Below are 27,270 nucleotides of genomic sequence, written 5' to 3'. Positions count from 1 at the left end.
TACTTGGATATCATCTCCAAGCATACATGGTCACTTAACTGAAGAGATCCCTTCTAAGAAGTACAACAGTAAGTTGTTAGAGCTTTGCACCTTAAAAACTGTTGTGCAAAACTGCTCCATGCTCCATACTCCTCTACCCCTTCCTTCTACTCAGGAATTAGTAACAACGGCTTGCACTTCCTTCCAAGGACTTGCTCTTTGTAACACCTCTCAGCACTCATGAAATAAGTGCATTCTTTCCCCCCCCCAAGGTTAAATAGGCCTCCTGGTGGAACCCAGCTACTTCTGTTTTAGTGAGCAGATGCCAAGTACAGGCCATTTGTCTAGACCCTGTCAGTCACCTGGGAATGAAGCAGGAACTTCTGTGAAGGTAATTCATCCTGCTCTTCTCCTTGGCTTATCCTGGAGGAAGTGTAATTTAAAATTTAAATGAGGTATAAGGTTTGACAAATCCCATCATTCCAAGTCAGAGTCTGAAATAAAGGCTTACAGGACCTTAGTTCTTGAGATTTTTTTAATGCACTTATGTATTCACAAAATTTATTACTTCAAGGTTAAGTCATTTGTCTGAGTTACAGAAGTAATTTGCTACACTGAGAAAGTGTTCCCTATTTTCAATTTGAACTTTAAAGGTAGTTCTATTTTTTTTAACTCATTCCCCCTTTTTATAAATTCAGGTTATCAGACAGCCACTGGATTTAGAGACCAAAACTAAAGCTCCTTGTAAAACTCAATATCTTCAAAACAGGTCAAATTTGAGTACATGGCTTTTCACAGTACATTCATGAAGATCTGAAGAAATTAATGATGAATTGCCTTTCCAAGCTTTGCATGCAGGATTACAAAAGGAGAATAATAATTCTACAGGGAAACTGTAATTTCACTGTCACTAAAAAAAGAACTAATTGTTTCCATAAACAAAAGCCTACTCTTCACAGCATGACAGAAGAGAAAACAGTGAAGCAGAGCATCACCATGTTGTCCATTCTTGACAGGACATGTTATTCAGAGAGGAGAGGAGCCCCAATATTCTTAGTGCAAACAAATGCAAAAGATTATGCTCAGCCATGCGATAATGGGCTCCAGAAGGTCCTTGTGTTCTAGGAGCCTGTGTGCAGGTATGGAAAACAAATCATTCCACTGTTCAGCTGCACAGAACATTGAATGTTTTTCCCCCCACACTGCTAATTTCTAAGGTGCTGACACCAACTCAGCAATCTACAAATACCTATTGAGCAAATTCAACAGACATCTTAGGCATCAATTCAGCTAAAAAGGTTTATCTATTATGAGACAATTACTCTTTATGATGCACTACCAAGGAAACACAAGACTAGAAAACTAGCACAATATAAGCAGCATTTGGAGCATAAGGAAAACAGGGTTGGGAAGAGGGCTTCTGCAACAGTTTGGGCTTGGCAAATGGTAGGAGGAATCCAATCACTGGGAAGAAAGGAAAGGGATGCACATGTAAAGTCTGTACTGTACCTCATGGAACTTCTCAAGATCTTCATAAGATAGTTCCTTGCTACATGAATATCATTTTCAGATGGCATTTTCTGTGCCACAATATCCACCACCACTTTCATTTTCCTGAACAGCCAAGCAAGGGGAGGAACAGACTGGACTGAGTCGTGACATAAGACAAGTCAAGTGGACATAAATTTACAAGTTCTGTTTAAAGTTTTGTATTTGTGCACACACAGATATTTTTGAGAGGTTTGGGGTTTTTTTGACATAATAGTCTGAACAGCCTAAAAATACTGGTGGGATACCTAAAAGGTGGAATCATGTAGACACCGGCTTTTGTTGTGAAGTTCACATGACTAAAAATCAATTTACTGTGCATACTCAAAAATGCTTTCTGATAGATTCTCAACATTTAACTACAATTACTATGTCCTGCACTGCAAGAAACAATTTTTTTCGTAAAAAAAAAGTGAAGAGCAGCACAAATATTGATTCTAAAACTTAGCAAAATGGGTAGAAGGACTAGAAGGAAAAGATTAAAAGATTCAAAACAGGAATATTTTGCAGGCAACTAAAGAAGCTGGAAGCTGAGCATTTATATTCTAATGTAATACCTCTGTACTAATTCTGAGTGACAGAATGAGATCATCTGAACCTACAACCCAGAAAACCTCTGGCATTAATGGAAGCATTATTAAAAGCATTTCACTGAAAGTGTCTTTCTACTAGTGCTTTTACAGAAGCTGCTGGAAGGAAAATGTTGATAAGTATTGAAGAAGATACATTACAAAGGAAAAAAGATAAAAGGCTAGCAGATACAGCAACATAGGCATTTATTTCCCCAGCACCACCTCCAACAACAGAATTTGTTTCATTCTTATCTACCAAACAGCTCCTCTGTTGTAACCCTGTCATACAGGCTTTTGCATTGGGAATAACCAAAGCAAAAAGGTGACAGGCATTTCCAGGGACCTGCATCCAGGTGGAAAGCAATTGCTAGAATTTATTTCATAGAAACATACAACGGTTTGGGTTGGAAGGGAACTTAAAGATCACTCAGTTCCAAACCCCCTGCCACGGGAAGGGACACCTTCCATTAGTCAGGTTTCTCAAAACCCCATCCACCCTGGCTTTGCACACTCCCAGGGATGAGGCATCCACAACCGTGCAACCTGTTGCCGTGCCTCACTACCCTTACGGTAAAGAATTTCTTCCTAATATGTAATTTGTCTGTTAACGCTTCATTCCAGTCCCCTGCTGAATCAGCAAAGGGCTGACTGCTGGCTCACACACAAGCCTGAAGCTGCACCTTTCACTGCAAGCAGGGCCAGCCTCACACGACAGGGGCTGCATGTGTCGCAGTTCTGAATCAAAAAACTGGCTTGTCATTCCTTTTTAAAGGCTATCTTCTGTTATTTCTTGTCCTTATGCTGCCTCAAATTTACCGATCCCTACGATCACTTTTCACATTAAATCTATACAATTCTTCAAAATGGCTGAGTCCGTCCGGGAGGGAGAAGCGGGGGAAAAGGAAATCCGTTTCGCCTTCGCCCAAAGCCCCTCACTCTTCACGCGCTGCCCTCCGAGGGTGTCGCATCCCAACGCTCTTCCGGCGCTGCCCTCCGGGGGTGCCCCATCCCAAATCCCGTGCGGCGCTGCCCGGGCAGGCGGCGGGCGCGGCCCCGCAGCCCCCCCGCTCCCCCTGCCGGCGGCGCCGTGCGCGGGGCGGCCCCGGGCCCGGCCGTCACCGCCGCTCGGGGTCTGCCCCTGCTCCCGAACTGCCGCTTACTGTTGTCACTACTGTGATTACTGTCTTCCTGTACTAGAGATGCCAGAGCTGAATGCAGTACTCAAGGCGTGGTCTCACCATAATAAAACCTGGGTTTAGGCAAAAAATCCCAATTTTCTAATTTAAAAAAAATCAGTCAGTGGCTTCAGTCAGAAATGAGTTGAGTCTACAACTGAGCTGAGTCTGTAGAAGCATCTATTATTTTTTACTCTTCCTGTTACACACTGTCAGCCCTAATTATCTGAGTTAAAACTCTTGTAGCAATTATTTATATTAAAGATTCTTTTAAAAAAAAACATTCAGTTTTCAGTCACTTTAATTTCTACAGAAAGCTGCAGACCGCTGTTTCACAGTATAGTCCACGTGTTTCAAAGAACACCCGGCAAACACCAGAATTTGGGAACCAGTCAATGCATTGACACTGAACAGCAGCTATCAAAATAAAACTATTCTCCCTTCATTCACCACAATGCAACTCAAGACTTTTCAGCAGTGCAGCAAAGCCTCTCTCCAGCACTTTGTTTTTAAAGTAGCCCAAGTTCACTTTTTCACAGTTGCAGCAGAATGTCCAAACTACTGACAGTCATTTCAAACCTTGTCCATAACTAGAAATTGGTCCCAAACCCCGTGTAACTGGCTACAAGACATGCCAAGGATGCAAGGCTAAGGAAATGCACTAAAGGGCTGCAGCCCTGAGATAAAATGGAAACCTGCACAAGCTCAAAGGTCAAATACACAATTCAGTTGGCATTCTCAAGTAAGAAACACTCTCAGGCACTGCACATACTGAGAGGTACAGCTCACAAGGTGCCCTTAGATTGTTTCACAGCCAAATAAACCAAACCATTTGTTTGTGCTACAGAAACATATGACCAGTTACTAACAGTGCGACCCCATGCCAGCCAAGCAAGTCAGCAAGGAGGGTTTCAGTACTTGGGATGAACTCAGCAAGCCACTCATATAGTTTCTTAGTCCACATAGAGAAAATGCCAAGAATTTGTAGTGACAGCACAGGTGCCCTTGTTTGTCTGCTTATAAATCCCAAACAGCTTCATAGTTCTCAGCTTTCTCACCTCCCCTCCTTTACAGTAACACTAGGCCAGACATACCAACACTTCATTAACAATTTTTTTCAATAAATCTGTATGTGCTGTGGGAAAAAAGTCCTTCCAATCCACATATTTTTTGTTGGTTTTTGGTTTTTTTTGGTGTTTGTTTTTTTTTATTTTGCAGTTCACCAATCTTGTGCTCAATGGAACAAAATACTCTAGAAGACCAACATAGAATGCAATTAACTGCATATGCAAAAGGCCACTATGAATAAACTACTAAATGACTTATTTGATTTATTAAAAACATTATTTGGATTTTTTTAGTCTTCTGAATCGTTGACAGGAAAAAAAAGGAGGCTGAAAACCACCATGAAGCTGCAGTTACCTACAGGGGCCTCAAATAATAAGAAATTGACGATGTGACTGTTTTTCCTTCCAAAAATTGTTCTATGTATTTTTCACTGCAGATTGTGAAAATCTCACCCAGCTGCCTAACTTGGGAGCTCATGATTTCTCTAGAGAGAAGAAAAAATTGTCATTTGGTCAGAATGTCTTCCCTCTTGCTTCTTATCCTCCCTTTAAACAGACAAACAACATTCCTTTCTATAGAGTCATCGATAGAGTACTAAAGGAGTCATCACCCTACACAGACAAAGACATTAGGTGTTCTCTCAGACAACTACATTCATAGAATTCAAATTACTCCATGCTATGTTAGTCACCACTGGCAGATCTACCTGTCAGGGTAATACAGGAATGAAGCATCTGAAATCTGGCAAAAGATTAAGGTCCAGGAGCAAAACTACATAAGAAATGTGAACAGTTTCTTGTGTCATTCTCAGTAATACAAGAATTATCCTAATTTAGGCTAAAGAGTTGTTACCAATTCCATAAAAAAGCTTTAGGTTAAGGGCAATACAATTCCCTGCTCCTTTCCCCTTGCCATTTTCAATGTTGTCCTGCCTCCTGACATACAGGTATATCTATATCTCTGGATGTAACAGCAAACCAAGAGAGGACAAATCACCCAAAACTTGAGGTTGAATACTTTTTCTGAACACAGTTAATCTCCTACTTTATTTCTTCTTTGTTTATTTAAAAATAAAGGCAGGAGGGTGGTATATATGCGTAAAAGAATATGAGAAGGAACAAAACCACAGAAAGCCCCCCTGAAAATTTTCATGCAACAATTGCATATTACAGGATTCACCCAAAATAAAAAAACTCCCACAATATATTCTGAAGTAAACCTTCACTGTCACTCATATCCGATAGAAATTATTCACAGAAGTTTTATATATATATATACACACACACGCGTGTGCGCACACACACACACACATATATCCCTCTATAGATATATGCACAGATATATACATACATGCAAAGTGACTTTTTAGGTTTTTCTAAATCCAAAATACTCCCACAATTTCTCTGTCCAGGTTTTGCACTCCACCTACTGTTTTTTTAGTCTTCCAATATACCAAAGCCCTGCTAAAACCTGACCCATAGTCCACTTTACAGTTCACCTCCCTGCTGCTTTTTAGAACATCACAGCCTGAGCCACTTGGTTCCCTTTCTGTAAGATTGTCCTACTGCCTTTCGCTCAGATTCAGCCTTAGATGCCCCAACTTCCTACTGTTCTCTGGCTAGACAGCAGCAATTTAAATGCTTTTTCTAAAGTACACTCTGTGCCACCATTCAGACTGTTTATCCAGGAGAGCCTTAAACATCCTTTCAGAGAAGGACAGTACCTACAGTGACAGCCTAAACCCCTCTCAAAAGCCAAAACCCAGGACCTTCCTGGCTGAGGCAGAAACATCAGGACTTAAAATTTTAAGTTAACTGTGTAGAGATATCACATCCTCACTTTATATTTTACAAATTAAACTTAAGATGTGTAAAATGCCTGTACATAGTGAGTAATAAACCCAAAAAACTACTGGTAAATATCATAACAAGTACTTTAAGGCAATACCTTTTAATTTTGCAGCTCTATGGTGAGCTTTATAAAAACAACACACACCATCTCCTTCTTTCTTTCAGGGTTGCTCTATGAATACAAAAAATGCCTGAATGAAACTTTCTTTCAGAAGAAAATTTGTTCAAGGTTTTTATATTTGGTATCTGCTGAAGATTAAATGGAAATGCTTTCACATTGTAACTGATCAAATGTGGCTTATACGAGATTTAAAAAAAAACTAGTATGCCAGCTAAAAGCCTGAAAAAGTGAATTTAAAGGTGAAGCATTTAACAGCAGAAATCAACAGCAACATTACTGTCAGTTTGCCAACTGTGCACTGTTTTCCAAAACAAGTACAGAAGGGCTGACATATACTAATTCAAATTACTACTGGCAATAATTGAGTCATACCAGAGTTTTTGTTGGAAGACTCCACTTCTCTCCACTAAGATCAGCATGCAGCCCATCTCTTTGTCAGAACCACATCTCCTTGCACTTTAGTGAATGTTCTTTTGGAAAAATCCCCTGTGACATACTTCACTGTATGTCACGTGGGATGAAACAATGATGAAAACTAATTAGCCTGGAATATGAATAAACTCTTCTCTGACCTCAGATAGCTGAGCTCCACTGCATACATCCCCTTGTCCAGAGACAGCTGGATCAGCCACAGGCAAAAAACGGAGACATTCAATATTGGGCATATAACATGCACAGACACACAAACTGCAGAACTTGAAAAGCTGAGAGAACAGTCAGTAGTCTCAAGGAACACAAAAACCCACATACAGAAATTAAAAGAATAAACTTTGCAGGCAAAGGAAAAAAAGTTATTACCGGCCTTGTTGTCCTAAGACAAATCTATGACCACTCCAGCATGCTCAGCTCTTCAAAGTTTTTGATTTTGATGACACTGATTTGAAATCATTTTGAGGAGCAGAAAAAAAAAGAAAATTGGGTTCCTTATCAACTTTGTGAATCCCCCTAACTTATCAAATAGTAAACTATTATCCTTTCAGGTTCAAATGTATTGAAAATACATTATACCTGAAGAGTATTGTGTCTTAATTAAGGAATCCTTAGCAATTACAGAAACTTCTTGCAACAAGTTCTCACATTCTCCACCGGCAGTTTTTCGCTCAGCTCAACCACCTCCGAGCACAGAGTCACCAGCACGATTCCCACTGGAGCACCATCACTGCCCCCATCTTTGCATCCTTTCCTCCCTTTGGCCCCCTTTCCCTATTTGTTTGAGCTTGGCTATTCCCACCTTCCCCTCTCCAAGAACATGGCAAGTTCACATTCGACTTGTGGGCTGGTTCCTTCCTATACTGTCTTTCCCCACCTGTGCCTTTACGCTGGCAGGCAGACAGGCTTTTTTGAGGATCAACTGCAGTGTTGAAAGGAAAGCTGCAGTGACAGAAGACAGTGCTGCAGTCACTTAATAATCAAGATAAAACCTCTAGAAAAACACTGAATATGTGTTTGGGGCTGGTTAATTATACTAAATTCAAGAGCTCTATCAATGGCTGGTAAGGATTATTTAACGGTTTAGATCACTTCTAAAACCTACACAATCTACATGCAAACTGCCCACATTATCTACGAGCTAAGAATAATCATGCCTAAAAAAATATAACCCCACACTAAGGGTGAATTTGTTAACTGATCTTCAACATGAATGAAAAAACAGAGGAAGACAAAGATTTACCTCTTGTTCCATTACAGTCCACAGGACATTTCAGAAGTATATAGACAAGATCACCAAATAAAATACTCATCTCAAAAAGAAATCTCCAATTCTCTCAGCTCCATCTGCTCCAGCCCACCCAATACCAATTTATTCCTGATGCATCCTACGCTAAGAACTGAGCTTTCTCCAGCCTGTAGACCATAAAAGCAGTATCTTGAGCTCTCTAAAAATCTTGCTCTCAGCATCTGAGTTCACAATACCATAACCATAAATTTCCATGCATAACAATTAAACCCTGTCTTTCCTTAAGATGGGAATTACTTATCCAAGTTCTGAAACACAGAAACTGTGTTAAACACTATGCATTACAACCAAATCCTAATAATAAAACATCTTATTCCCAATCTAAAACTGGTGCAAACTGGACACAGCTTCTGGTTTTTTTTTTTTTCAGGGAATGATTATTATCCCCCCTTGTCCACTCTGAAGCTGCAATATTGAGATCACCACCACACTAAAAAGGACTTATGGATGTCCTGACATTACAAGACCAACAGTGCCCTACCAGGGACAACTCAGTTTCCTGTTTCTTGAATTTATGCATTAGAATTCTAACTCAGCCCTCCAAGTAGTTCTACGTCAGAGGAACAGCTGAATCCTGACTTTCCCACTTTCTGAAACCTTTTCAAGTGTCATATCACAACTCTCCCCCCAATACAGTAGCAGAAATTACTTGGGTTCACAAGACCTAAGAGAAGGAATACTGAAAATATCAACAGGACCAGTAAAGGGAATTCATACAGAATGACAAACTTGTGACCCAATTCAGACTTCCCTACCCAAAGGCCTTTTCTAAACCTCTGTTGAGACTGTACTTGTAGTGGTGGCATAGAAACACAGAGGATAGTACAACCTTGGTGATACATTACGTGGCAAAATGGTGCACAAAAAGGAATGGCTAAATCAGATGCAATGCAGAAATATAATAAAATAAAGTATTTAGATCAATACTGCAGGTTTCCATTATGAAAAATATGGTCCTTTTTAGTCAGAAAAAAAAACCAGAGTAAGAAGGAGAACCAACTCAACAGGCCCACATGAAGTCTTTTTCCTCATCTATTTAAGAGCTTGCACTTGTTAAGTACTCAAATACTGCTTTTCAGCCTATTCTCTCAACATTTGGAATTCTCAAGTCATCTTCCAAATACTGGTCACGTCACATAGCATCCAAGGCCCTTGTATTCCAGCTTAGCTATAACCGAGACAAAAGATGAGTGCAATACTGTAAAAAAATTACATTTTCCACATTAATAAAGAACGGAATAAGCTTTTTATTTAGAAACTTTCTCTTGAGGCATCTTGGTCTCAGAAGGACAACAGATTTGAAAGGAAAAACTACCCCATTAAAAAAAAAAAAGAAAAAAAAGAAAAAAAAGAAAAAAAAGAAAAAAAAGAAAAAAAAGAAAACCTCTTCTTCCAAGGAGCCCCGTCTGGATTGTATATACAAGTGCACGTAAAAATTTATACTGCTTCTACCAGATTGGAGATAGCTATGCAACTGTAAATCACTCTGTGATGTATGGCACTGTTTTTAAAAAGGATTTTTATTGTCATAACAGCTATTTTCAGATTAAAACAGACATTAGAGTTTGGCACATTACAGAGCTCATAATCTGGGCAGGAAATCTCAGCTGCCTTAACGTGTTGGAAGCCCAAGGCGTAAGGTGGTTAGAGTTGCACAATCATCTGTGGTAACCTCTCCCTCCTTACCTCCCAGAGGCAGCTCAAGCTTCAGGTGAAGTTAATTGTTCAGTTCCAAGTTATATTCCCTTCTTAATCTCCAACTGATGACTGCAGCTATAACAGCATTACAACAAGCAGTAGTACAATTTGAAACAATTATGTATCCATCTACAATTTCTCCGTTGGCAAAGGGCAGATATTTTCCTGAAATAACTTTAGCATGAGCTCCTCTCCTCCTATGCCTGTATTAATTCAGGCCCAATCTCTCCAACATTTTGGTGACTCTTAACTGAAGTAGAGGCAATGTGCATGGGCAGGTATAATGCTGTCACTGAGAGCTCCTACCAGCCTGTGGGTAGGAGCCTGACCCTGAGAAAAGCAAGAACACTGCTCTCCATTCCTAGAAGGGAGATGGGGGCTGCAGTGAGACAAAAGAAAGAAGCTGGCTCCTCTCTTGAGGTTGGTTCTATGTCCTGCTTCATCTTCTGTGAGAAACAGAGCTGGACCACAACTTCAATCCTCCTTGCTACAAGACAGTGCTACACACTGATTAAGCAAGACTAAGATCCAGCCAATGTCACAGAAGCACAACTGGGTAAAAACAACCTTTCTTCCCCTGCATTGTCTGTTTTAGAGGTATCTGGGATCCAGAAACAATGACACTGTTCTCACTGCAAAGGGACAAGCCGTGCCGTGTCCCTTTACTCTGCACACAGTACTGTACCTACAGGATACAGAGATCTGTCTCCATCTCTACTCCTGCCCAAACCTCCCTTCCTCCATCACAGACACAGAAACAGAGGGGTATGTCAGAATCCTGAAAATGGGGGACTTAATTTCTCCACTCCTCTCAAAAATGTGAGACCCTTCCAGAACTGCAGACACAAACTATGACTGAGAGTTCACAAAAAGGAAATGCAATGAACACGAGGATATCAAACCAGAGATACCTCTGCAAAAGATTCACACTGACAGCCACTTTATCCTCTGCCTCAGAGAAACCAGTGGTGGATGCAGACAAGTGGCTGTCCCCTGTGCCACTCCCAGAGGCTCAGGCCCCGAGGCAGCAACTCACACAGCTGCCAGTCTGAGCTCCTGGTCCATGTGAAGAACTCACTCCAGACCTGCCACCATGCAAACACACTCATGTCTTCAGTAAATTTATGATGATCAAAAAAAACCCAACCTTACTTAACCCATTAACTCCAATGGTGCTGTTTTCCTTGATTTGGATTCCCTGGGAACAAGTACAAATCCTTATTATGAGCAGATATATGGCAGTGGTTTTAAAACACTTAAAACCACTTAGAGCTGAAAGTTTAAAAATGACCAGACAACTCTGATTTCTGGTTTTCCTGGAGCAGTGCTGATTTTGTTTAGGAATAATGTTCTTTCAGGTTTTTAGGCTTATTTTACAGAAACTGAATGTGCCAAGATATGCACCCAATTTAGCATCACTAGACTTGAAAGCTGGGTTCAGTCATTTCACAGCAAAATAAAAGCTATTTTCCAAACAAGACTGACAACAGAATTACTTCACAGCAACAACAACACAAATCTTCAATAGACCATTCCTCTTCCAGCCTAGCTCACACCATCCCTTCAGATCTCAATCTTTAGTCACCTCAATTATCTCCAAGAATAAGTTTTACAAGAGAGTCAGTCTGGCAAAAACAAAATTAAAAAAAAAAAAATAAAAAAAAAATAAAAAATGGGTTGAAACATGTGCTTAGATACAAAGAAATCAAATCAGAAACTTACCTAAATGATTTTCCAAGCCCAAATCAGAATGAGAAAATACAGGAAAAAATGCTTTAGCTAATATTCATAAATAGTTATTCCTGCTGCTAAAGCTTGTGTGGTAAAAAGCTGCAGGAACTATCAGCACCCCTCTGAAATGATGAAGTAGTTTAATAACTGAATTAATTCATGCATTCTTCCTGCATAAGTCAAATACTACTACTACATTCACATGCAAGTTGTGCCTACATCACTATTATTAAACTTGGAGCAGTGAATATGGCTCTAACAGGCTGTTTGGATTATATGTACTACATTTAGTTGTCTTCAGATGGAAAACAAAACTGGGTTGCAACACTCCCTTTAGGGTGGTACCGAGTTCCCAACAGGGAAGTTTAAACAGCCTTAAAGAATAGAAAAGTTATCTTCATATATAAAAAAAAAGTCACTGAAAGAGACATACTGAATACCTCTTATGAACTCCAAGTAATTAATGGAGGTGTAATATTTTATATCTTTACTCAAAGTTCAGTGACGTCAGCAGAAATGTGTGATGAGTTTTATGTGCCAGTGCTCTGCTAGGTATTATTATACTTTATTATAAACTAATAGTAACCTGCAGAAGTTGATCTTGGATCCTTCCCAACAAACACAATGGGCAGATTCTATCTGAGCAGCCCTCCAGTGTGAGAAGCTCCACTAACCTTACTAGATTAAGGATTTCTCTAATGGAGTTGGCTGGCCTGTCTGGTCACCACTAAGAAGACTGAGACAGAAACACATCCTGAGCCCACGCTGCTCAAGCACCCCACCTTCACAGCATATGTTCTTGAAAAGTAGGAAGCAGCAACTGCCTGGCAATGAGGAAAAAAATCCTACTCTGCCAAATTTATCATTTAACACCCTCTCCCCCTTCCCCAAACTGCGTAGGACAAGTGTATTTAAAATATTATTATTTCCCCCCCCCCAAGTTTTGCTCAATACTTCTTATTCCTCTCCTTCCCAAGGAGAAATCCCACGATCCCTTCTTTAGATTTACTGGGAGGAACAAACAATCTTGGTCTCACACATTTATCAGCATACTCATTTCCTCTATCACTATTCCGTAAAAATCCCCTTTCACCCTTGAGTAAGCTCTGCGCATGTCAGCAAACAACTCACAGCCTGGGAAACTTTTTCCACTGAATTTTTCTTTTCACACTAATAAAAGCTCAAGACTTAAAAACTCTTAGGCCTTGACACTAAGTTTCACTAACAGTGACTCTGCTACTCTATCTGTCCTGAGGATACACTTTGGGATGAAGAGACCGGCCTGAGAAGAATAGTTGCAGACCTTTTAGAAAGTAGCAAACCACCCCAGCACACAGCCTGGCTGGGAGATGAGGGGTTTTGCTCAGCAATACAAAGCCAGGTCTGCGTGAGAAATGGGAGGCAAATTTGAAAGTAAACAGTAAAAAAAGCAACGTTTCAGTTGCCTCCCCTCATCCACACCTGCCGACTCCACTTCAACAATCTTATAATGAAATTTTAATCAGATGCATTTGAGACAAAAATGCATAGCTTTTTCTTTATCCCCCTACTCCAAGAAGTTAAAAAAGACAAAAAAGCCAAGAGAAAGGCACCATGAACACTTGCTTATTCCGACAATGGAATGAAGGGGTGAGCTACTGCCAGAGCTCAGGAGGTGCCAGCGTCCTACGTCCCGGCCAGTCTGGTAGGAGCCTCCCCACTCTGGCACAGCGCAAGGTACCTACCCAGGCACCGTGCTGGGCAGTGCCTCCTCCCCGGACCCCTTCCTCAGGGACCTGGCATGGCTCCCAGCTGGCAGGCAAGTCCCACGTCACAGAGCGGGACAGGTCCAAGAGAGAGGCGATAGGGCTCCAGCACGCGTGGGGTGTGGGTGGCACTGTCCTGGGCTCTGCTCCCGGCAAAAGCAGGTGATGCCGGCAGAACAGAACATGGGATTCGACAGCTCTCGGCGACCGACTGTCCTCCTGTGCTAATCTGCAGTCGCCAGCTTAGGGGTTATAATTAGACTCACAAAGGAGCCTTGTTACGGCTGCCCACTAAGAGGCCAGAGCAGTTTAGATTAGTCATACCAGCGACTCCGCCGACCCGCTCCAGTGAACACTGCCTGCGGTGCTCGGTGCGGAAAAGCTGAGCAAAGCCCAAAAACTGAAACCAGAGGACAGTCCCTGAAGGAGGAGGAGGGAGAGGGATTTTTATTTTTCATTTGAAGTGGTGTTTGACATGGCACATGGAAAATGCATTGAAATTGTGCCACTGAAGCTGATTTTTTGGTGGCTTTTTTTCTCGTTTTTTGTTTTATTTGGTTTTCGGTTTTGGTTGTTTGGTTTTGTTTGTTTTGTGTGTGTGTGTGTGTTTGTTTTTTTTTTTTAATCTGTTCTATCCTTTCCTTTTCCAATCTTCTAGCCAAATACGTGGGTGACTAGGCAACGCATTGTGAAGAAGTTAATGTCACATATGAGATGACAAAGCTAAAAGAAAATCTCCAGAATAATCCAGGCCTCTTAAGAGCTGATGGGCCATCAATAGTATTGGAGATGTTTTTCCTGTATAAGAAAACTAACCAGCTAGTCTTCTCAGGGAGCAGCACTTCCCCTAAAAGAGAGGCAGCCTGCAATATCCCTAGAAATAAGCAAGCTCAGTTCTCAGAGAGGCATTGGAAATCATCACCTATAGAAAAAGGGGCAAGTACAACCTTCAGGGAGACTGATGTTAACAAATTCTGGGGAATTCTTTCAAAGGACAATTTATTTTAAAACTCTCCTGAAAAAATAAGCTTTATTCCATAGCCACACTGGCCAGATTTACACATGTAAGCTTGCCATGGTTGCTGACCACCATCATACCTGAGGATGTAAAGGATAAAGTAACAGGCTGTACAGAGTTTCTCTGGGAGAAAACAAAAAAAGATTAGTTATGCTGTAACCCTTAAGGATCGGCCCAGCAGGATACAGATAAACCTTCTTACGTACTGGCCTATGTGCCAAGATCCTCAGGTTCACTGACCCATCACACTAAACACACAATGACTATACGTTTTTATTGGTTCTCTTCTATAAGACATCACACTGACTGCTCTGCAGCACCCTCACCAAGTGACTGACCCACATCCTGCATATGTAAAATGAACAGCTTTCCACAGGTCAAAGAAGGATATGCTTATAGTAAAGGAAAATCTGGAAGTGCCATGGATTTACAGAAATCTTCAAACTTTGGGAAGGAGGAGGAGGTTGGCAAAAGGGCAAGTAGTGGTCTTATTTCATACAGGCATATTTGGATTTTAATAAGAAACCTAGTTAAAACAGCATAGGACAGAATTACAAAATTACAAAAAAGTCCAATAGCTCCACTGTGTGAACTTGTTCGTGTCTGGCTAAATCTTTATTAGCCAGACCCCAACATTCTATTAAAAAACGAGCGCACTTCATATAAAGGTAAGTATTGATTACTTACAGATGTCAAAGCTAATGTAATGAGGGTCTTTTGGAAGTAGTCTAGAATAAAGGTAAGCTAGCATGATTCCTTGCTTATTAACATTAACGCATATGCACGAGTGATAAAGTGGACACTCTGTCCAGAGAAGGGCAGGTTTTGATCTGATGGCTCACTATTCTAACATTGTTTCTGAAAGCATCTAAAAGCCACGGAGTTATTGCTGTGTGAATGAGGATTCAAAAACAAGCTGACAAATATTATTCTACACTTGGTGACTTATTGGCAAAACAGAGAAATAAAATTCAAATGGGGAAAAAATAACTTTTTCCCTGAATTCCAGCAGCAAGTCCATCTTCACACTACATAACAGAAGAATAAATTGCATACAGTGAATACTGTTGAATCTATGGTCTAAAAAACTACTAGAATTACACTGATACAGTGGTAAAAGAGGAGGAAAACTAAGTATCTCCTTAATTTTAAAGAAAAGGAAGACCTGAACCTCAAAATATAGTTGACTGATAGGATTTTTAATTAGCCTTCAAAAAGCTTTTTTTCTTTGTTAATCTGCAATCATATACTGATGAACTGTCCTGCTAGACTGCAGCCAGAACAGGAAACAGACAAAGCAAGCTCATCTTACCTTCAACAGGGACTGCTGGGCACAGCACTACATTTGCTAGAAAACAGCTATAAACAGTTACATAATTGCTATGAAAGCTTTTCTAAAAGACCAGTTGCAATTCCAAAAATATCCCTGAAAGAACTAGGATTATTACAGTGCCTGTGTTACATATGAGTGAAGGTGGGTGATCAGACAAATGCCATACACAAGATTTCAGCCTATAGAAGAATAGAGATTTTCAGTCAAGTGTCTTGAGGGTGAAAACCCCTTTCACTCAAGGCCTTATCTCAGGTGTAAATGCACCTCTATCCAAGACAGTACAACTAAGTAAACAACCTGGAATCATTACTCTAGTTGCTGTTGGATTACAGTATAGAATGAAAAGGAGCCTACATCAAACGTCACTTGGTATTAATGCAGACATGCTTATAAAGCTATGGCACTGGATACATAATCCCACTGGTATTAAGCCTATGTAGCACCAAACCACTGCTCATTAATAACTGCTCTGCTCTTAAAAGAGGAAACTCCTATGTCCCTAGTTCAAAGGAAACCTCTGCACATCATAATCTGAGCTTCTAGGCTTTACCTCCTTACTGAAAAATAAAACATCAGCTAAGATCTTTGTAATTAAAAAACAGAACAAGTCAAGAATTAACCCTTTCACCTCTCCCATCTCTAAAATGAGAAAACATCAATTCAGGGTGAAAAGTTTTCAAGCTTTCAGCAGCAACACACGTGTCAGTTTCACACAGAAAGGTTTCCCAGATCCTTTTTTTTCCATTAATTTTAATAACCAAAGTTGTGGGAAGCAACTTGCTCATCACTGACAGTGGCGCCACAGGAGTAGCAGCATCTGTGATCAAGCCTGTTAATGAAGATGCCCATCCCTGTCTCTCCTCCACCTGACTCTGCTGCCAAAGCAGACTTCATTCCCCTCTGAGCCTCTCAGCTGTCTGTCCACAGGCACATGGTTTTTAGACAAAAATACACCAAGAAAAGCAGTAAGAAACCTGAACTCTCAATACACCTGCCCCTTTGAGATCTTCTGGGAAGCACACTTGGCATGTTTTTGCCTAGACTGACCTTCCTGCATTATTAAAATACGTATTACCACATTTAATTTAGGAATGCTTATGCAAAAGAGACTGTGTGTGTCCTAAGGTAGAAATCTTGAAATGATACACATAATTTTGAAATCCCTTAAGTAGTTTAATGAAAATAACAGCCACAAGAGAGCGCTACCAGCAAAGGATACAGTCAACAGGGAAAATTCAGACCTGAAACTACACAGAATAATAAAAAAAAACATGTTGTGGTCAGGTGGTCTTATTTGCACATTTAAAAGGAGTCCTCAGACATTTAATTGCTACAGCTGTGATCTTCACAAGTCAGGATATATTATGGGTGTCTCCATTTTTGAAGGTGGAATTTGAGATACATTTATCGCTCTTTCTCTTTGTTTTCAAGGGGAGATTACTCAGCAGTTTTTGGATTTTATGTACCTTTAAAATGATTCACTCCAACTGAGACACTTGAAATTAACAAGTTTTCTGATACCACCATATTTTTCTGAATGTTTATAACTGACTAAAACTCAAGGCAATGAGCTAAAACAACAAAACTGTGTTTGTAGCTTTGCTGTTTATGATCTCCATGCACCAAGTATCTCAATACCTTGTACTCCCTTCCTACTTATCTTGTCAAGAAAAGTGCCAACAAATTGTAACAACCAAGTCAGCCTATTTTTCTGGAAGCAGCAAATGGAACTGCAGCATTTTCCATGCAAAACAGAAGGAGTTCCTGTTTTTGCATTTTCAGCTTCTAGTATCTTATCATAAAAGGAAATGGTTTCCAAAAAGTATTCCTAAAAAAGAAATGACCTAGAACTTGAAAACAATAAAATAAAAATACAAACATGTGCTTAACTCATGTACTTCTAGGGGGACAGAGAGGCTCTAAAAGATAGAAAGGAAGTAATAAAAGCAACCTATTAATATTCAGATATTCCTAGAACGGCAAATTTTGACGGACAAGTTACTGACAGAATTCTGTGATACAGGTATCTGTACAAATCCCTAAAATTTTAGGAAAGCAGCATATCCTACCTTAAATGACTATTCTTATGTGCCAAAATTCACACAAAGGTCTACACAATCACCTTTTGCCTTGCTGTCAACCATGGTAAGACCTATAAAGCCTATAGTATTGCTTTTTGCTTTCTCCTCCCATGCATTGGGTAACCAGCTGGCCTGACCTCCCATTTGCCAGCCACACCTGTGTCTGAAAAACGGAGCAAACAGCAATGTCACACTACAGTCAACAGCACCTCTTTTAAAAGAAGTCATGCTGGAAGGAGTATTAACTTGTCACAGCACAACAGAGTAGCTCCTTTCCTATACTATGCCCTAGTAAGTTGCATTTCACATAAAAAGAAACTAAATAGATCTGCCAAATGCTCTGGTTCTGCCCATGAAAACAAATAAATGTAAATAAATTATCAAGCCTTAGTGCCCTTAAAGAGTTCAGTCATTAACTTGAACAAATCAGGATTTCACCATCACAGTTTGCTCCGGTTTTCCTTGTATCTCAGCCCAACTGTACAGGCTTGAGCAGGAGGGAATAGCAATTTCATTTATAAATAAGATATGCACTGTCAACAAAGAGGTATTAAGTTGTATGAGGTATAACATCAATCTTCCTGTCTGCTAAATTCACAATAGACTACCATGATAAAGCTTTCATATTCTGGAACCGTTTTTCCTTGCTCTGCCTTGGGGAACTAGATAGGCACATCTGGATGTCTGAGATAAAAGTGCTGCTCTTGGGATTTATGGTATATTATATAAGCCACATAAATACTTTTCCCTCATCCTTATTTTGTGCACATTCTGATACCTTTTGATGGCTAGATAACATTAAACTCCTGATGTCATCCTCTTACCTCAGTTTTTGCCACAATTTATCAGAATTCCTCTAAAGGGTAATAACCCCCTTTTTTTAATGAGTACTTATCATTAGGAAGCATCTAAAATGCTTCACACATTGAAAAACAGCTATAAATTGTGGTTCTAGCAGGGTTTACTTTCAAATATCTTTGAAATTATCATGACATGTAAAGCGCTAAAGAAATTAACATTTAAGGTAAATACAAAAAAAAAAGGCTTTATTCACCAGTAACACTGAAGAAGAATACAGCCTCTGATAGTGCTAATGCTCACAGCAGCAGCCGGAGTCAAAATACACAGGGGATTTTAGGCTGTCTTACCATAACTGAGGCAAAGGACCAGGAGTGAGGAACAGGAAGCAGGGCAGCCTTCAGACATGCTCCCCACCACCTCCTTTGCCAGGGATGGAATTAGCAAGCAGAGTAGCATGGAGCTGCCTATGCTAGCCCAACACACTGCCTTCAGCAAGAAGGAACCTGCCATGTCCTCGGGGCACAAGGCCATGGAAACCCTTCTGTTGCCTGTGGCCAGAAACAATGGGTATGTTTTGCCTCCCAGCCACTTACCTTAATGAGCAACGAGCTTGCCCTTCAATAGCACTCCCAGAGGAGCTGAGCTTCCTCAGAAACCACATTCCAAATACCAGTCTTTCTACACAGGTGTGGTGTTTTCCCACACTGATTTCAGCTGTGATTTACCTAACCACGTCCAAGGTGACCCAAAAACAGGAGTGGGGAAAGAGAACTCCTCCAGTCCCAGGGCATTTCAGGAGACAGCCCAGCCTTAGTTCATCTCATTCCTAGTTAAAACACCATAGCCACAGGATGCAAATTACTGAGCCTCCACAAAAAACTATGCCATGAGCTGAGACAACTGAAGTTTTATTTGAGAAAGCTATTTTGTTCTGACATGTCCTATGCCTGGCCAGATTTTGAAGACATTGCCACCCCCCAGAGTGCTTTCTTCCCCGGCAGATGCCACCCCTGGTTCAGCTGCCCACCTGCTGGCAAGGCTGCTCTGTGAGGCAGATCAAAGAACTGACTCTGGTTTCAATTGCAACCCAGCAGAAATTTCCCCAAACTTCGGCTTTTGTCATTTTGTCCTTCCTCTGTGCTCACCATGAAGCTGGACTAAAAGCATAAGGGCTGTATAAATCAGCAGTGTGGTAGCTGTGTCTCTGTGCCAGACTTTGTTTTGCCAGGTGATCCAGTATTATGCAGATTCAGTAGCAATGACCATAAAATACCATGGGTTTCTTGTGTAACAGATAAGATGCAAATTTCTTCAGTTATTCAGTAACTAAAGCTGCAACACACTTGCATTCCTGCCCTTCTTTGAAGTGGTCATATTTCTGGAGTTAAGGGTTGGATTCAGAAGTTTTTTAAAAAACTTTTATAATCTTTTCAAATTGGAAGGGGTTACATGCAGTTACTTCAGCAAGTTGAGTATAAAATCTCAACACTCAATATGATAGATACTTGATACTGAAACATCTAAGAAGTGCCAAGTTCTCGATCTCATCATTTAATCTTCAGGAGGTGAAATATGTAACGTAAAATAAAAGTAACACAAGGAGAAAACTGTAACACATTGAAACAGGACTATTATTACTTCTCTCCTGAAATGTGCATGTCAAAATTCTTGACTAGTGTTTAAAAAACCAACACTGTTAAGTGCTTAAAAGCAATCTCAAACAATTACTTAAAAATGTATACAACATATACAGAAGCATTCCTTCCAAATGCAAAGAAGATTTCTGACATAAAACGATTATTAATTTGGTAGTTGATGTATGGGTTTACAATTCTGTTTCAGTCAGGAATCCGCAGATATCTACAGTATTATCACACACATTAAAAAGTGCATGTGAAAGTACTATGTGAAATAAGTCTGCAGAACCCCAAATTTTAGAAGGTTTACTTGTTTCCCCCTCTCACCCAAGGCACTAAAAATTACATTTTTTAACATCTACAATGAAATTCACAAGTGGAAAGCAGTCTTAAGAATAAATCCAATGTACCACCAGGTAAAAAGCTATGGTTAAATCCTGCAAGCACCTGTATACCTTTTTGTCTTCAGTCATGTGAGTGCTCTTACTAAGTTGGATGAGACTACTCATGCTCAAAATTAACCATTTTGACAAGTGCATGCAGGACCGAAGGAAAAAAAAAACCAATCTAAAACCCGGTCATGACTCACAGGTTGTTACCGTCTGATGGATATTCCATTCCACAAAAAAGCAACATTGCCCAATTTTGGTAATTACATTACAAAATTGAATAGCACTGCCACAAGTAACCTTCTGAATAAGCATATTCAAATTATAGAGGATTCCTTTTACTTACAAGGAAACATCTGTGTCCTTTCTAGTAGCCCAAACATTGCCCTAACAGAGTTGACTTGGTAAAATATTGTGACATCTGCTGTATTTTGGCTTTCTGTTATTCAAGTCTTACAAGGCAGATTTTTTAGATTTGTAAAAAAATAAATTACAAAAATTGCCACAAGATGAAAACATGTTAGCCACAACATACGTATTTGAGAGTCCTGACAGCTGTATAAGACAAACATCTAAAACTATGCAACAGTTTACTCCTTGAAACCAGGGACAATACACCACCAACTGCAGGAAACAAAGCTTATGTTCACCTCAAGCGTCCATTAGTATGGCACCAATAGCATGAATCAAATCATGTTAATGCAACTAAGAAACAGGCGAGATGGGTAGAAAATTAAGAAATAGAAGTGCCTTTTAGATGTATATCCTATCAAAAAACAGCTGGCATAGGAAACATCCAAGCACCTGGGTGGTATGCTAGGATTACAGCAAAGGGAATGTGGATTCACACCGGTAACACATTGGATTAAGTGACTGTGGCAACAGTAAGGCAACCAGGGAAAATGGTCCCTCATTAGGGCTTTTCTAAGGTATAATTTGCTGAAAATATAAGATGAAAGTGTCCGATCCCCCTTTTGTCATGTTCATTCCTTCCATCAGTAGAGAGGATCACACAGCTGAGGAGCACAGTAGAGGCCCGGCCAGCCCTAGATTTTCCCGTGCAGAAGGTGGGGGGCATCCCAAGCACAAGTGAACCTCCACACTGGCTGGCCTTTTATATGGATACCCACTGAGCATATATGTACATAGTGGCTTATTTGGCAGATACTCCATTAAACACTCCTTCATAGAAAGATCCTGCTAGGATTGCTAGGCACTCCTAAAAACACAAGACGACCACCCCAAGGTTCTCCTGAGCTGGGCCATGTAGTTTGCACGACATGTCATGTTTGTGCTTACATGGTTCCTACCACCCCACTGTGAGCCATGGCAGCTCACTGGCAGCAGCAAAGGAAAACAAAAGATGCCCTACCCTGGTCATGCCCTGTCACATATCCTGACACATGACCTGCTCGTGTCTCTAACACCAGATCTGGTTGGGAGCAGGGGCTGGTAGGACATCCTTCCTGGTACACGCTTAAAACTGGCCATCCTGCTTAGAGCAAAAGAGTGGGCCCACAGCAATGGACTACCCCACTTTTGAAGGAAATTTGCAAACCAGGAATTTAAAATGGCCCAGCCCTTCCATGAACATAGAAATGTTCATGGCTTGAACTTGAAAGCTGAGTGCATTTGTTACAAATACCCACTCCCAAAGATCTGCAATGGCACATGCCGTTCCACATCCATGTCAGTTCCAAGACATGTGGGTAGCGAGGGGCTATCACACCTGCCCACTTCTTACAGCAATGGTACCTGTATGCAGACACAGTTCTGGAAAGCCCTGCTGTAGTTTCCAACATATTTCCAAAGTCTGGCTGAAAATATAGGCATTAAAAAAAATAAAATCTGTTAAGGTCAAGGTCAATCTTCAAAAAACAAAAATTATGGCTACTGAGCAACAAGACAGAAACTACTGCTATTTGTTTTGTCATAACAAACCCTGGTTCCAGAAGCAAGGAAACCAAATTGAATGACAAAATAGATTTTACTCCTACTCAACAGTGGTTTTCCACGCGTGCATTTGGTTTATTGAGCAATACTTAACCATAACCATGGACAAAAATAATACTTGTTTAAAATCTTCAAAACTACATGTATACTTGTTTTGTGTATCATTTTGATACAGAAGCATGAAACTTCTTAGAAGTATCAAGGCCAAACACAGGTAAGAGACAGAATTCACACTCCTCCATCTGTATCTTGTAGTTGTACAGAAAAAAAAAATTCCTCAACTTCCCAAGCGATCTCACAAATTGATATTGTCAAGTTTCACAGAGTATTCCCGCAGCCACAAAGTACACAGCTAGCTGCTCCACAGGTCATAAATACGTAAGACTAGATCTCCTCGCTAAGTTACATAAAACCCCTTACAGAAAGGTCACTGGTGGTGTTCAGCATGTTTCTGCTCAGAATGTAACAAAATTTCAGTGATCTCCTATCTGAATGTTGTAAATGACTGTCAAGATTTTTATTCCCGGATTTCTGCTCAGGTCTCAGGTGTCTGAGACAGTACTGTACAAACGCGGAGCCCCCGGGACATTCATTAAAAATTCCTTCTGCTGTGCTTCAACTAAACAGTTGATGTTTTCATGGAGTGCCATGCAAATAAAGATAACCCTAACTTGCCACGTCTAGGTGTTCATAGTTCATGTATCATGATAGTCACCTCCCTTTTTAGGATTTTGCACAGTAATGTCCGTATTCAGACTACGCTTCCGATGGCAAATGTGTTTGCTCTTGCTCTCTTTTCCTCTCCTTTAACAAGGGACCTCCTCAGCATTGCAAAAAGAGCTTGAACTTTAGCATTTGGTTTTTGTGCCTTTATGTTACCATAGAAAAGAAAAAAGACAACAAGCCTCCTCATGTGCCGACAGTGTGGACAATGTGACCAAACTCCAGAACTCCAAAGCTGGTTCTCAGGCATTGGCAGTACCTGCAGAGTCGCTCAAGCTAAATTGAAAGTCCAGTTTCCCATCACTAGCAGACTCTAAGGAAAAGAAGTCCATGGCTACTCCCTCCCTTGCTCATCTGTTTCCACTGTTGCTAACAATCAACTCAAGCAGTCAACAGGACAACCCACAGAACTTAGTGGGCTCCTGAAGGTCATATAATCCCAGTCTCCCTGTAACATTAATAAACCACACACAAAAGCATCACCTATGTGCCAATTTTTAACAGTTTAATATGTCTCATGAATGCATAGTGAAAAATTATTCTTATTATGGATTTGTGGTATACAAATGTCTAGCATGTCTAGCATGTGCAAAGGAGTGAGGATGGTATTTAATAAGGGAATTTAAGTTAGAAGCACATGCAAAATAATTAAATTATACAGAATATGGCAGCCACTTCAATATCAACATTCAGTATCAACACTCAGAGCAATTTTACATACATATAGATATGCACATATGTTTTCCAAACAAAAGAAATCACATGCAAGTCCTGTAAGAAATGCCCTAAGCACGGTTTCCTTTCCATTTGTCTAGTAAAGGAATCTACTCAAGAAATTACTCAGTACTACACAGAAGAACTAGCATGCAATTAAGATGTGTTGTTTCCACATACCCATTTGAGAAAACAACACGAAGCCTCCTGAGTCCCCTTTTAATCCAAAACTAAAAGTACACTGCACTTGTTCAATATACATAAGCTACTCAAACATCATGTTTGTTGTTGAACCACTTGCACAGTCCTGATTTGGTTTAGACCACAACTGTGCAATGTTTGCAAAAAATATGACCAAGTACGTATGCTGATAGCCAACACATTCCTGCTGAGTATTTGGTACTGCAGGCGCTTTAATTTAGAAACCAGTATTATTTTCCCTATGCAAGTTAAGCATCGGATTCTTTAAAAATAGCAGGTAAAAATAATTTTGTGGAAGGCAGCTACCACTGCAGAACAACACAAGCCCCTTGAGAAACTTCTGTCACATACACAAATTAATTGTTGTGAATGAAACACATTACTCTCACTAAAACTTTTTCCCTTGGTCTTTACTGTAGGTACATTAGACCTCTAAAGTGACAATAGCATGCCCTACTGCTTTCCAGAAATAATTAGATCAATACATGATCAGGCTGTGGCACTACTGCACTGAGGGAGTGACGTGTATGGAGAAATGTCACATGGACATGCTTCTCAGCAGTAATGAGTAAAACATGATTTTTCTGGATTAATTATACTGGCATTAATTGCAAGGAAATACTCTATTTTCCAAAAGAATTTTGTTAACAAGTAATTTTTTTCATATCATGATAGCATTTAAAAAGTTTGCTTTTAACTTCTGGATCAGTCTAGAAATAGATATTACAAGCAACTCTGGGGAAAAACATAGAATCTAGATCTTGGCTACCCAATGGGCTAACTCTCACAGATAGCAAGAACAAACATGATTAAAACAAAGATTGCCATAGCCTTCAGAATTGGGTTGAACTTCAAACCTTCTGCCTATTTTGTGCCTCTGATTATCACACTGACACCCACAGGGAATGTTAAATCAGTGCTACAGAGAAGCATCACCGTGCTAAACAAAGGACGCCGGGCAAGAAGACAAAGAGATGACTTGCAGATCAATACTTCATCTTACATGTAACTCAATGAAAGGGAATTCTGGGACTATCCCCAGTCTCCCCAGAGAACAGGAAGGGTGGATCTGAAGAAGACTGAAATAGTCTAAAAATGCCAAGGCAGCTATTTCAAGATGCTGCAGTTGATTTAAGGGCAGACTGCCTCTGAAAAGTGGTGGTCCTATCCAGCTGAAAACCTACTTACTCAAGTAATTTTGTAGTCAGATCAGTTCCCTGATCCAATTCAATTCAGACCTGCAGGAGTGCTCACACAAAGACTAAACAACTGGTTTGCTTAAAGACAGGACTGTTTAAAGCACTCATAAAAATTCAGCCTAACATTTAGGGCAAACAAAACAAAACTAATACTGTTGTTCAAACCATAACTTCTGAAAGAAAGCATGCAACAAGGCTTTTATAAAAACTTGCATCATTGGAACTTCCAACAGGAAAAGAAACGCTATTTCAGCACGGCAACAGCAGTGCCTGAGAACAAGCTGGCCGAGAACAAAACGAGACTGGACGTTAAAAGGTTTCTTACCGTCAAAGGACTGATGTCCTAAGGCAACTTTCCAAGAGAAAGAGCAAAGTTGAAAAACCACAGACAAAAGCCCTAGCTAATTTCATTCAGTAAGTTTTATGAAATTTTATCTAATATTATGCAGGCTTGTCAGTGACCTAAAAGGCTCTTGCCTCTTTTGGGAGCTATGGAAGTCTTCATGAATTTAAGACAAAAATGTTTTCCCTAACAACAGCACTGTTTCAGACTCTTGGCTACAACAGCTAGGTTGCTTTTGCCCATTGCACATGTACTAGGGAAGGAAAAAGGGGAGGGGTAATAAAGGACTGATGAAAACCCATCAGTTTTGCACCAAACTGCACACAGGCACACATAGCAATGGGGCTCTGCTGCCTGCAAAGAATGGCTACAAATCCCCAGGAACAAATCAGTGCTTGATTATCTGTATAAAAGTTCTCCAAAATCATATACATGAAGTGAAGTACAAGTGAATGAGAATGACATAGTCTTGTATGAGGGTATTTCTGCATCAAACTTTCTGCCATTTGCAAAGATAGATCAGAATTCACAGATTCTCAGTAGATTACTATCATAAAACTGAAAAGCACCAAGAGAGGGGGAATCTTTCTATTGGTCTGAAGCTTTTCCTAGTAATTAAGACTTGCTGTCTTGGCAGATTCTTCAATGTCTATAAAACTTCTAAACCCTGAATTTCTCCCCTTCTGTGACAGAAACAGCTGATGTAACCTCTGCTAACAAAAGTGCTTTTACTGGAATAGCCAGCGCAAGTTGGAACTGCTGAATGATTTATGGTAGTTGTGAATATATTTTATTTTGCATTTTTTAACTTTAGCGCTATGAAAATTTGGTGAGAGTTTCTGGAATTAGCTATTGTTGAGGATACAAACTATCAGCTGTGAAAGAGATTCAGGTTCCCATAATTCCTTCTATCAAAAACACCTTCTAAAACCAAAGGTGAAAAGCACGCTTTTGTACCTCTCTTACCTATCATTCTATTTCAAAAGAAATGAAATTTAAGACAGCCTCAAGCAGTCATTATCTTCATGGACTGGATCATCATACCTACCAAATTCAAACTCTCAGCATTTTCTGTGTTGTGTCAAATTTTTTTTTTTATTCTAACAGACACCCAAAATTCTTACACAAAAGACTGGCTGGTACAATTTGCTAAAAGTAATTAATTAGAAAATTACTCTGATTCATCAGAGTAGGAAATTATTGAGAAATATCTTGTTCTTCAGATTTCCTGGTTTGAATTCTTTTCAGGAATTACAAGACTTAACTTACTTTAATATCAGTTCATTTCTGGCAAAAATATTTTTATGAAAATTATTTTTAACTCAAGTTAGTAAAAATAGCGTCAACTTAAAAGTCACAAGTCAAAATTACAAAACAAAAAATTTCCATACCAAAAATGTGTTCTGTTTTGATAAACTGTTTCACTTTTTCCCCTTCACTAAGAACTAACTGAAAGTACTCTTTACGCAAACCACTCAAGAACCGCTTGAGACCTCAAATATTCTCACAGAGTGGGAAAATGCTTTTCCAAAAGCTCCCCATGTAACCCGCTCCTCACAGCACAACTGGCCTGCACAGCACATGCACTGAAGAGCATTGCCCATGTCCGCACACCAAAGGCAGGGAAGCAAAGCTGACAGCCTGCTCTGGGCA

The 27,270-nt window shown here is 40.0% G+C and overlaps 1 protein-coding gene across 4 annotated transcripts in view; it reads right to left on the bottom strand.

The window, feature by feature from the left end:
* SHROOM2 (shroom family member 2) overlaps positions 1-27,270 on the bottom strand; it is a 123,051-nt gene that overhangs the window by 46,927 nt on the left and 48,854 nt on the right. Inside the window, exon 1 of one of the 4 annotated variants that reach the window (XM_027735243.1) lies at positions 13,205-13,270. The exons of 2 other annotated variants lie outside the window; for them this stretch is intronic. Coding sequence is in view for 1 of the 2 variants with exons in the window: in XM_039379241.1 (XP_039235175.1) it covers positions 342-379 (38 nt within the window). In the remaining variant the exon portion in view is untranslated. Of the gene's footprint in view, positions 1-341; positions 395-13,204; positions 13,271-27,270 lie in introns of those variants that run through there. One more of the 4 variants, XM_039379241.1, reaches the window with a different exon arrangement.

The sequence above is a fragment of the Pipra filicauda genome, unplaced genomic scaffold (genome assembly GCF_003945595.2).
Source record: "Pipra filicauda isolate LSUMZ 115617 unplaced genomic scaffold, ASM394559v2 scaffold160_size1671714_pilon, whole genome shotgun sequence".
Lineage (NCBI taxonomy): Eukaryota > Metazoa > Chordata > Aves > Passeriformes > Pipridae > Pipra > Pipra filicauda.
Note: the sequence above shows the minus strand (reverse complement) of the source record. Positions and strands in the feature narration are given on the sequence as shown.